Source organism: Dermochelys coriacea, chromosome 2, assembly GCF_009764565.3.
Source record: "Dermochelys coriacea isolate rDerCor1 chromosome 2, rDerCor1.pri.v4, whole genome shotgun sequence".
Classification (NCBI taxonomy): domain Eukaryota; kingdom Metazoa; phylum Chordata; order Testudines; family Dermochelyidae; genus Dermochelys; species Dermochelys coriacea.
In genome coordinates this window covers 2,564,254-2,575,857 of record NC_050069.1, presented here as the reverse complement: position 1 = coordinate 2,575,857, position 11,604 = coordinate 2,564,254, and the positions used below count along the sequence as shown (strand labels likewise).

The 11,604-nt window shown below is 65.9% G+C and overlaps 1 protein-coding gene across 4 annotated transcripts in view; it reads left to right on the top strand.

Annotated features, from left to right (window-relative positions):
- BOP1 (BOP1 ribosomal biogenesis factor) overlaps window positions 1-11,604 on the top strand; it is a 102,270-nt gene extending 90,666 nt beyond the window's left edge. For all 4 annotated transcript variants that reach the window (XM_043509863.1, XM_038388734.2, XM_043509865.1 and 1 more), the window contains 13 exons: window positions 677-831; window positions 1,679-1,796; window positions 2,217-2,318; window positions 2,420-2,632; window positions 3,526-3,687; window positions 4,081-4,161; window positions 5,713-5,782; window positions 6,968-7,100; window positions 8,056-8,236; window positions 8,735-9,023; window positions 9,463-9,547; window positions 10,821-10,928; window positions 11,214-11,604. In XM_043509863.1, coding sequence (XP_043365798.1) covers window positions 677-831; window positions 1,679-1,796; window positions 2,217-2,318; window positions 2,420-2,632; window positions 3,526-3,687; window positions 4,081-4,161; window positions 5,713-5,782; window positions 6,968-7,100; window positions 8,056-8,236; window positions 8,735-9,023; window positions 9,463-9,547; window positions 10,821-10,928; window positions 11,214-11,367 — 1,851 coding nt within the window. In that variant the 3' untranslated portion in view covers window positions 11,368-11,604. The remainder of the gene's footprint in view (window positions 1-676; window positions 832-1,678; window positions 1,797-2,216; window positions 2,319-2,419; window positions 2,633-3,525; window positions 3,688-4,080; window positions 4,162-5,712; window positions 5,783-6,967; window positions 7,101-8,055; window positions 8,237-8,734; window positions 9,024-9,462; window positions 9,548-10,820; window positions 10,929-11,213) is intronic.

Here is an 11,604-nt window from a genome sequence, read left to right as displayed (position 1 = left end):
GAAAGATTTGGGGATGGGGTGATGGATAATCAGCTCCTGGTGTAACTCTGTGGCCAAAAGGGCTAATGGGACCCTTGAATGCATAAACAGGGGAATCTTGAGGAGGAGCAGAGAGGTTATTGTACCTCTGTATCTGGCCCTGGTGCAAGCGCTGCTGGGATCCTGGGTCCAGTTCTGGTGCCCATAGTACAAGGAGGGTGATAAATTGGAGAGGGGGTGCAGAGAAGAGTCAGGAATGATCAACTGGTTAGCAAGCCTGCCTTAGAGCGAGAGACTCCAGGAGCGCCGTCTGTTTTGCTTAACTAGGAGCTGGTTAAGGGGTGAGTTGCTCACAGTCTGTAAGTACCTACGTGGGGAGCACACATTTAATAGTGGGCTCTTCACGCTAGCAGAGAGAGGTCTGCCCTGATCCAGTGGCTGGAAGCTGACGCTAGACACGTTCACACTAGACGGAAGGTGTACGTTTTTAATAGCGTAATTAACCCTTGGAACGCCTTACCAAGGGGGATGGATTATCCATCGCTGGCAGAGTTTCGATCAGACGGGCTGTTCCTAACAGCTCTGCTCTAGGAGTGGTCTCTGGCCTTGTTAGACGGGAGGCCAGATTGATCCCCTCTGAGGCCCGCTAGGGAGGAGCGCCTTGCGAGCTCACCTCCCGCTGTCTGTCCCACTGCAGGATGTGCGTAACACAGTGGGCAACATCCCCATGGAGTGGTACCAGGACTACCCGCACATCGGCTACGACCTGGACGGCAAGAGGATCTACAAGCCGGTCCGAACCAAGGATGAGCTGGACAAATTCCTGGACAAGATGGAGAACCCCGATTACTGGTGAGGGGCTGGGGTCCCGCTGCTTCCCCCAGGAACGCCCTGAGTTCCAGGCCAGGGGCATGAGCGCTCCCACCGCCCCAGCCTAGGGTCACTCTCCCAGGCAGGATAAAGGGGTGCGCGTCCCCCTCTCCAAAGCCTGGGCAGCCCCAGCATGTGCCTCCACCTGCCTGGTGTCTGAAGCCTGCTGCCCCTGGGAAAGCTCGACGCACTGCTGTGTTCGGAGCCCATGGGGCAACCGTTCAGCTTTCGGCCGGCTTCTGTGTGTCTCCTCCCCAAGCACGGGCTCTGGGCTGCTCTGCTCGCTTGCTGCTGCCCCTGTGCCCCGTGGGGAGGACCAGAGCCCCAGGCAAGCTCCGTGCCACCCTCTGCGTGGCAGTGAACCCAGAGCAGACTCTCATGCACCCCGTGCTGGACCCTGGGCTCTCTGCCGTGGCTTTCCAGCAGCTCTCCACCCTTCGGGCCGGTGAGCAGAGCGGCACAGCCTGGAGAATGAGCTCCCCCATCCCTCTGCCTGCACCCTGCAGAGCCCCCTGTGCACTTGTGGGGGGGGGGAGCCGAGCCATAGTCCCGCCATTGCCCAGCCCCCTCCCACTCACTCCCAGCCAACGCAGGGCTGGCGAAGGGGCCAGGTCTGCAGCCTTGCGTCCTGCCCCTGCCCTGGAGGGGCCGGCTCTGGGAGGAGGGGGCTGCCGGCGAGGGGCCGGTTCGAGGGCGCGGGAAGGGGGCTTGCCTCCTGCAGGCCAGCACCGAGATGGGCTTTGGGAGCGGAGCGCCCTCCTGATGGGCCTCATGGGGATAGACCATGCGGCAGCCTGGCCCTCGCCCCTCACGAGTCGCTTTCCCGCAGGCGGACGGTGCAGGACAAGCAGACAGGGGTGGACCTGAGGCTGACGGACGAGCAGGTGGAGCTGGTGCAGCGGCTGCAGAAAGGGCAATTCGGAGACGTGCACATCAACCCCTATGAGGTAAGGGACCCTGCTGCCACCTCTGGGGCTGGGCCTGTTGGGGGCTCCCTCCCCTTCCCCTCCCACATGGCCGCCACCTCCGGGGCTCCCTTCCCTCCCCCTCTGGGGCTGGTCGTTCGGTGCATCTCCCTCGCAGCCTCCCTGCCTTCCTGGACTGGGCCTCATCTCCTCCCCTCATGGCCACCACCTCTGGGACTGGGCCTGTGTGGGGCTCCCTCCCCCTCCCTTCCTCCCCCCAGGGACACCATCTCCAGGGACGCCACCTCCGGGGCTGGTGGTGCAGCACGTCTCCCTTGCAGCATGTTGCCCTCCTGCCTTCCCAGGCTGGGCGGGGACCCAGTGGGCCGAGGGAAGGAGCCGGGCTGCTCCCTGCTCAGAGGGCCGGGGCAGCCGGAGTGACCCCTTGCTCTCCCTTCCCAGCCAGCCATTGACTTCTTCAGCAGCCAGGTGATGATCCACCCGGTGACGAACCGCCCAGCCGACAAGCGCAGCTTCATCCCCTCCCTCCTGGAGAAGGAGAAGGTAAGAGCCTGTCAGCGCCAGCTGCTCCCAGAACTGGGCCCCCAGCCAGGCCCCCCTCAATCCTGGCACTGACCCGTCTGTGGCCTCTCCCTGCTCGGCAGGTCTCCAAGCTGGTCCATGCCATCAAGATGGGCTGGATCAAACCTCGCAAGCCCAAGGAAGACACGCCCACCTACTATGACCTCTGGGCCCAGGAGGACCCCAACTCCATTCTGGGGCGCCACAAGATGCATGTGCCAGCCCCAAAGCTGCGGCTGCCGGGCCACGAGGAGTCATACAACCCCCCGCCCGAGTACCTGCTCAGTGAGGAGGAGGTGAGGGGCGAGGAGGGGGGGCTCTGTCTGCATATGTGGGGGGGCTGTTCCATGAGGGGGGGCTGTGTGTGGGTATTGGGGGGCTCATGGGGCTATGGAGGGTGCACTCTGTGTGCGGGGAGCTCCCGAGGGTGCTGTGGGCAGGTTCGGCATGGGTGAAATTCAATACAGACAAGTGCAAAGGCACAGCTGCCCAGTGGGGACGCCATGGCAAGGCCATGGCACTGCTGAGAATGGACCGGGGTGACAACGGCTCCCACGCTGAGCATGACCCAGCAGTGGGGTGCAGCTGCGAAAAGGGCTAATGTCCTTGCGGGGTGCACACATGAGAGGTCACTGTCCCGCTCTGCTCAGCGCTGAGCAGCCCTGATCCCCGGCCTCTACCACAGGCCTGAGCCCCGGCCTCTACCACAGGCCTGAGCCCGGCTGTTCTCCGGGGCCACTGGGGGCCGGACAGGAAGCAACGGGCTGAACCAGCAGCAAGGGAGCTTTAGATCAGAGATTAGGAACAGGCTGGGGAGTTAAGCTCTGGAGCAGGTGACCTAGGGAGGCTGTGGGGTCCCCGTCACTGGATGGACAAACTAGGGTTCCTCGGTCCCGCCCCAGTGCAGGGGGCTGGAGTCCGTGGCCCCTCGAGGTCCCTTCCAGGCCCATGTTTCTGTGATTCTGTGGCTAGTGCAAGGGAGCAGTTCTCTGGGCTGGGCCCCTTGGCGCTGCCATGGGCTTGGTTCCCAAGCTCAGACACTCCCTCTGCCCCTGCAGCTGGGCTCTGGGCACCTGAGGCCCCCCTGGGGAGGGGACAGAAAGCAGGTCCCCTGGGGACCCAGCGGGCGGTCCTAGGAGAGGTGTCTGGTTTGGGGGCCAGCTGTTGCCCTTTGCCCTTTGCCCTGCAGAAGCTGGCCTGGGAGCAGCAGGAGGTGGCGGAGCGGAAGCTGAACTTCCTGCCCCAGCAGTACCGGTGCCTGCGCGCGGTGCCAGCCTACGCCCGCTTCATCCACGAGCGCTTTGAGCGCTGCCTCGACCTCTACCTGTGCCCGCGCCAGAGGAAGATGAGGGTGAGCTGGGGGGGCGCTGACTTGGGCACCCTGGGCCACTGGCCCAGCAGAGCTCTGAGCCAGGGCCTGGTCACTCCTACAGCAGCAGAGCCAAGGGCAGGAAACCCACCTCACACGCCGGGGACTGGGGAGGCAGTGACTCCTGGGGGCTGGCTTGGAGCAGCCGAGGGGCCAGCTGAACGCATTTCCCTCCCTCCCTCCCCACCTCACAGCCCACCGAGCTCTGCAGTACGGCTCCTGCTTGCTGCCCCTTTATGGAGAACTGGGCTGATCGAGTGGGATGCAGCAGTGTCCCCTGGCCAGTAGCCAGCTGCCCGGCACCCCCAAGTGGGGCGACCCTGTAGGGTGCAGTCTGAGCCCCCTGTGCACTACATGGGCTTGGTTCTCTTGCAGGTGAACGTGGACCCAGAAGACCTGATCCCCAAGCTGCCAAAGCTGCGGGACCTGCAGCCGTTCCCCACCACGCAGGCCCTGGTAATGCCATGCGGCCCTGTGGTGTTCAGGGCTGCCATGAGCGAGGGGAGGGGGCACACAGAGGAGAACAGAGACCAGGGTGGGGCTGGGAGTGAAGGAGGCTGAGGGGTCTAGAAGAGGGGGATTAGTTAGGCTGGAAAGAAAAGCTCAGAAGGAGGCAGTGAGAAATGATGGAGCCTCCTTCCCCATCCCAGAACACAGGACTTCAGGGGGCACATAGAGACCAGGGCAGCTGCAGAACTCCCTGCTGCAGGAGGCCATCTAGACACCCCATCACTAGGCGTATAGGGGAGAATAACCTTGACTCCTAACATCTGAAGCTGTGATAAGGGGTAACAAAGGCTCCTCATCCGGGACATGAACCAGTCCCATTAGGAATGGGACAGATAGTCAGACAGCAAATATCATAAAGCCCCATCTCGGTCTCTGGTGTGCCCATACCGTGAGTACTGTGTGCAGGTCTGGCCGCCCCACCTTAATAGAGATACGTTAGGGGTCTGGAATGGCTGCCGTATGAGGAGAGATGAATAAGACGGGGACTTGTTCAGCTTGGGAAAGAGACGACTAAGGGGGATATGTCAGAGGTCTGTAAAATCATGACTGGGGTGGAGAAAGTAAATAAGGAAATGCTATTTACTCCTTGTCATAACACAAGAGCCCAGGGGTCACCAAATTAAATGAACAGGCAGCAGGTTTAAAAGAAACCAGAGGAAATATTTCTTCACACAACACAGTCAGCCTGTGGGACTCGCTGCCCGGGAATGTTGTGGAGGCCCAAAGTATAACTGGGTTCCAAAAAGAAAAGTTCCTGGGGGATAGACCCATCAGTGGCTATTACCCGGGAATGGCAGGGACACAACCCCCTGCTCTGGATGTCCCTAAACTTCTGACTGCCAGAAGCTGGGACCGGGCGTCCCTTGGTAATTGCCCTGGTCTGTTCATTCCCTCTGGTGCTCTGGCACCAGCCCCAGTCAAAAGATGGGACTCCGGGCTAGCCGGACCCTTGGTAGGGCCCAGTCTGGCCAATCTGATGTTCTTGTGGACCCGCCCCTGCCCGGAGGTTGAGTGTGGCCTGGGGCATCGTCCTCTGAGCAAGAGGAAGGACGTGCCGTTGCCAGGACCAGACGCCGAGGCTGCCAAACCAGTCCAAGAGCTGGCATGGAGCTGGCCCCGGCGGGGGGGGGTGTGGCCAGCAGCAGTCACAGCTCTCAAACCCCGCATGGGCCTGTCCGTCGCTCTCCAGCCTCCCCTATGGCCCGGGCTCATCTCTGCCCCAGGGCTGGAGGCAGCTGTGGCCATTGGCAGGCGCAGGCCTGAGCTGGGGACGGGCGCTGGAGCAGACTGAGCTCGGGCTGCGTGGAGCTGCTAGCCCTGGCATCAGCATCCCAGTGCCTCCACAGCTGCCCAAGCCCATTAGCCAGAGGAGAAGGGCACCTGGATCCCCAGCTGCCATGCCAGGGCTCGTTGCTGCGTGTGCAGGGGGGTCCCGGGTGAGCTGAACGCCAGCGAGTGGCACTGGCGGCTCCTCACCCATCTCATTGTCTCCCCCAGGTCTACCGTGGGCACACCAGCCTTGTGCGCTGCCTCAGCATCTCCCCCAGCGGGCAGTGGCTGGTGTCGGGTAAGTTCTCTGTGCCCAGGGAGTGGCGCCCGGCCGGCCCGGAGCCTCGCAGACCCCTCAGTGTGGGCGAGGGGCGAGGGGCGGCACCCAGCAGCCTGGGCTTCCCCGCATGTGTCTGTCACAGCTGTGTGTGTACCCGAGGAGCAGCCGCCTCCCTGCCCGCCGGGCTCTCCCGTGGCACTGCAGCGGGCAGGGGCCAGCTGGTTGAAAGGGGACGTGAAGGAAGGAGAGGCCTAGGGCTGGCTCCCAGGGAAGGGGAGATTCGATCCCAGACCTTGCCTGTGTGACCCCCGGCCGCTCCGGCTGGCCCAGTGACTCGCTTCCGGAGTCCTGAGTTCCACTGGGCACGAGGCAGGACCATCGCCCCCTCCCAGCGCACGCTCGTGGCAATCCCTGATTCCATGGGTTTTTCCATCCACTTCCGGCACCCCGCGCCGAGGCTGTGTCTCCTGCATGGCTGGGCGGTGTGGGGAGCGGGCTGGCACGCAGGCCATTGGGAGCAGAGGGCAGGTTAACGGCACATGGAGCTCTGGCGGTTCCGGGCTGGCAGCTCCGTGGGGTGGCCTGCATGCTGTCGGGAGTTTCTCAATCGCGGGATTCCTGGCCACAGGCTTGGAAAGTGGGTGAGATCAGGCGTTAAAAGGTGAGCGTGGGAGGGGCTTGCCCCTCTCCCTTCACACCCGGCCCCAGCTCTGTGTCTCTGCAGGGGCCCAGAGCAAACCTGCCAGGACAGCAGCTGCTCCAGGGGGCACTTGCCCCTCACAGCCAGGCCAGTTCCAGGGCCCCAGTGCGGCGCCAGGAACCCGGTGCGGCCGGGGGGCGGCTCAGCAGGGGCGCTCATCCTGGGTCCATGCTGACCCACTTCCCCTTCAGGGAACCCGGGGTGCTGAGCTGCCCCTCGAGCGGGTATAAATGGCCCTGCCCAGAGCTGGTGCCAAGGCCTTGTTAGGAGCTCGCCATGTTCTGGCCACAGCCCAGCCCGGTAGGTCCTTGCTGCCCCGCGTCCCCCGCTGTGGGCAGAAACGGGCTCCCTGATGCCCCGCGGAGCCCTTCCTGTCCCTGCTCTGGAGCTAGCGCCCGCGGGGCCAGACACAGCGCTCTCCCACTGCCTGCCTGGGCCGGGGGGCGCGGGACGGGGCCTGGCCCCTGCCTGTTCCGGGACCCACCCGCTGGCCTCTCCTGCAGGCTCCGATGACGGCACAGTGCGGTTCTGGGAGGTGAGCAGCGCCCGCTGCATGAAAACCCTCCCGGTGGAGGGCGTGGTGAAGAGCGTCGCCTGGAACCCCAACCCCGCCGTCTGCCTGGTGGCCGTGGCTGTGTGAGTGACCCCCCTGCCCCATCTTCTCTCTGACACCCCCAGCCCTCTGAGCTCCCCATCCTATCTTATCTCTGTGTAACACCCCCCAGCCCTGTGACCCCATCCCATCTCATCGCCGTGTGACCCCCCGTCCCATCTTATCTCTGTGTAACACCCCCCTGCTGTGACCCCCAGCCCTGTGACCCCCATCCCATCCCATCGCCGTGTGACCCCCCCATCCCATCTTATCTCTGTGTAACACCCTCAGCCGCTCCCCAGCCCTGTGACCCCCATCCCATCCCATCGCCGTGTGACCCCCCATCCCATCTTATCTCTGTGTAACACCCCCAGCCCCTCCCCAGCCCTGTGACCCCATCTCATCTCATCGCCGTGTGACCCCCCACCCCATCTTATCTCTGTTTAACACCCCCCCTCTGTGACCCCCAGCCCTGTGACCCTCACCCCATCTTATCTCTGTGTGACCGCCCCAGTCCTGTGACCCCCATCCCATCTCATCGGCCTGTGACCCCCCATCCCATCTTATCTGTTTGACACCCCCCCACTGTGACCCCTCTGCCCCATCTTATCTCCATGTGACCCCCCCCAGCCCATCTCATCTTGGGGTGGGGGGTCACACGATCGCCTCTGTGTGTGACACTTCCTAGCCCTGTGACCCCCCCATCTCATCTCTGTGTGACCCACCCCAGCCCGATGACCCCTCCCACCTCCCTCTGGTCTCCATGTCACTGGCCACCCCCAGCCCCCATCTCCTCTCTGTGTGCCCCCCCAGGCATCACTTGCCCCCTTCCCCTGCCATCTGCCTGGCAGGGGCAGAGGTAGGACACTGGCCAGGCCCCCTGGGGCCCAGCACTGGTTCCCCTTCCCATAGGCCTTGGCCGAGGCTGTCGTGAGCACGCAGGGCAAGGAGGCAGGGCCAGGCCCTGTCCCCGGTTCTGACCCGCAGCGCCCCCCGCAGGGAGCAGTCCGTCCTGCTGGTGAACCCCTGCCTCGGGGACAAGCTGCTGTACGCGGCCACGGACCAACTGATGGAGGGCTACGTGCCGCCGGAGGAGGAGCGGCTGCAGCCCGTCACCTGGGCCACGGCGGCCGGCGCGGAGCACAGCAGAGGTGTCCGACTGATCATCCGGCACGGGAAGGTACGGGGGGGCTGGGGCGCGGGGGGCTGGAACTCTTCCCAGCGCTTCGCGGGAGGGTGAGTGTTGTCCCCAAATGCTGAGCCCATGTCACCTCGCCTGGCCTGCTCGGGTTCTGCCAGCGGCCACGTTCCTGGGGGCTCCGAGCGCCCCAGGGACTGAGCCATGTTCCCTGGGGGTCCGAGCATCCCAGGGACTGAGCCACATTCCCTGGGGGTCTGAGCGCCCGTGCCCGGAGCACCCAAGGGACTGAGCCACGTTCCTGGAGGGTCCGAGTGCCCGGGGCGCCCCAGGGACTGAGCCACGTTCCCGGGGGGTCCGAGCGCCGCAGGGACTGAGCCACGTTCCTGGAGGGTCCGAGTGCCCGGAGCGCTCCAGGGACTGAGCCATGCAAACAGCCCTGGCCACGCTCCTGCCGTGGGGCGCCCCATCTCCCAGCCCGGCTGCACGGCTCCCTGTGGCCCCAGGCAGGAGCTGACATGTGGCCGTGCCGCCCCGCAGCCCGTGAAGCAGGTGACCTGGCACCCCAGAGGCGACTACCTGGCCAGCGTCCTGGCTGACGACGGCCACACGCAGGTGCTGATCCACCAGGCCAGCAAGCGCTGGAGCCAGAGCCCCTTCCGCCGGAGCAAGGGGCAGGTGCAGAGCGTCCTCTTCCACCCGCTGCGGCCCTTCTTCTTCGTGGCCACCCAGCGCTACGTCCGCCTCTACAACCTGCTCAAGCAGGAGCTCACCAAGAAGCTGCTGACCAACTGCAAGTGGGTGTCCAGCATGGCCGTCCACCCCGCAGGTACGTGGGGCCCCCGGCAGCCGCTCTGGGCGCTGCCCCTGCCTTCCCTTGGCGGGGGGGTGTCCTGGGGATGGGGCCCAGCCACTAGGCCGACACGAGCTCCTTTGCCCAGCCCCGGCCAGGCTGCGGAGGGAGGGGGGGAGCTCCTGTAGGATGGGGGGTGGCAGGACGATCTTGTCTCCTCAGCCATGTGGCCACAGTCGGGGTGGGGGGGCACATTGCCGCAGGGGGTGGGCAGGTGTCAGAAGGGCGTGATGCTGTGGTGGGGGGAGGGGCGCAATGTCAGGGGGGTTCCTGGTGGTGGGGGGGCGAGTCGCTGCCACAGGGGGACATTGTCGGGGGGCCTGGCTGCTGCAGCCGGGGACCCCGGTGCGTGCGACACCCCTGCAGGGGCCGTGGCTGCTGGCAGAGCCCAGCTCACTCCCCTTCCCTCGGGCAGGAGACAACCTGATCTGTGGGAGCTACGACAGCAAACTGGCCTGGTTCGACCTGGACCTGTCCACCAAGCCCTACCGCGTGCTGAGGTGAGCGTCCCACGGGGGCCCGAGCTCATCTGCCCCCCGGCTGCCCCCCGCCTGTGTTCCCCCCAGCCCCCCTCTCCACCCGCAGCCCATCTCCACCCGTCCGCATTCCCCGCAGCCCCCCCCTCCACCTGCAGCTCCCCCTCCACCCGGAGCCCCCCATGCCTGCCCGCATTCCCCGCAGCCTCCACCCGCCGCCCCCCTACACCTGCTGCCCCTCTTACACCTGCCCACATTCCCCCCATTCCCCCTCTCCACCCGCCCGCATTCCCCGCAGCCCCCCTCCACCCGCAGCCCCCTACGCCTGCCCGCATTCCCCGCAGCCCCCCTCTCCACCCGCAGCCCCCCTTCCACCCGCCCGCATTCCCGCAGCCCCCCCTCCACCTGCAGCCCCCCTCCACCCGCCCACATTCCCTGCAGCCCCCCTCCACCCGCCACCCCTCTTACACCTGCCCACATTCCCCCCATTCCCCCTCTCCACCCGCAGCCCCCCCCTCCATCCGCCCGCATTCCCCGCAGCCCCCCCTCCACCCGCAGCCCCCCTTACACCCGCCCGCATTCCCCGCAGCCCTCCCCGCTCCCCCCGCAACCCTCCCTCTCCCCCCGCCCGCATTCCCCCCAGCCACCCCCTCCGCTCGCCCCGCATTCCCCCCTACACCTGCCCCGCCCTCCCCACAGCCACGCCCTCCCGCCTGCTCCGCACCACCCCTTCTCTGCCTTCCCCCATTTCCCCCAGCCCCACCTCTCCGCCTTCCCCACAGCCCAGTGCAGCTGGGCTCAAGCTCACCTGGCCCACCACCTCCCCCTCCACCACCTGGCCCAGTGCAGCCTCTTGGTCCTGCCCCCGGGCATCTGCGCCCAGGCTGCTCCCTCCCCTTTTGGGGGCTGGTGCCCTGCCCAGGCTCCAGGGAAGGCCCAGCTCTGCCATCACCCCTCTGGCATGGGGGCGTTCTGGGGGTCTCCACAGAACACTGTAGGGACGAGGTGTCCCCCCGCCAATTGCCATCTCGCCGCTCACCCGGCCCAGCGCCGGATTCCCTCGGCTGGATCAGCTGCTCCTTGCCTCCTTTGGGGAGCCCCAAGGCAGTTCTCACCCCCTGGCTGCCCCAGCACGCGAGCAGGCTTGTCAGACCCCGTCGCTCTGTCCCAGTTGGCTCAGCGGCTGGTTGCGGCAGGGCCCGTAGCCCCCACCCAGCCACTCGGGCCCGTCGCAGGGTGCTGGGGGGGGCCCCCGCGGGTCCTGGCACTGACCGGCGTTTGGGCGGGTCTCTTGCAGACACCACAAGAAGGCGCTGAGGAGCGTGGCCTTCCACAGGCACTACCCGCTCTTCGCCTCGGGCTCGGACGACGGGAGCGTCATCGTCTGCCACGGCATGGTCTACAAGTACGCGCGGGCGCCGGGGGAGGGAAGGGCTTGGCGCCACGGTGCCACCAAAGCTGGGGGAGGGGGGTGACAGAGGGCAGCCCCCAGTGCTAGAGGGCGAGGGCAGTCAAGGGGCCAGCACTGCCACCCATGGGCACGGACCCTGGGCATCTCTGGGCCCTCTGTGGGGTGCAGCCCCCACTGGAGCATCCCATGTCCGTGGGCAGGGTGTGTGGGGTGGGCAGCCAAGTGCCCGAGCACATCTCGGGGTCACAACCCCCCCTTACTCCATCCCCTTTGTCCTAGTGACCTGCTGCAGAACCCGCTGATCGTGCCCGTGAAGGTGCTGAAGGGCCATGCGCCGGCCCGGGACCTGGGCGTGCTGGACGTCCTCTTCCATCCCACCCAGCCCTGGCTCTTCTCCTCGGGCGCCGACGCCACCATCCGCCTCTTTGCGTAACCGCAGCGCAGCCACCGGCCCTGCATGGCACCGGCGTTTCGCCAGGCCAGCCTGGGGACTGCAGGCGGCACCAGGGGCCAGAGAGCTTCCAGCTTCTCTTCACCCGTCCCTGCCCCGCCCAGGAGGGGCAGGGACGGAGCCCAGGCTGGGGCTGGAGCAGGCTGCCTGCCTTGGGAGCCATGCCTTGGGCTCCACACCGGGCCGCACGGGGTGTCATTAAACTCCTCTGGACACGAA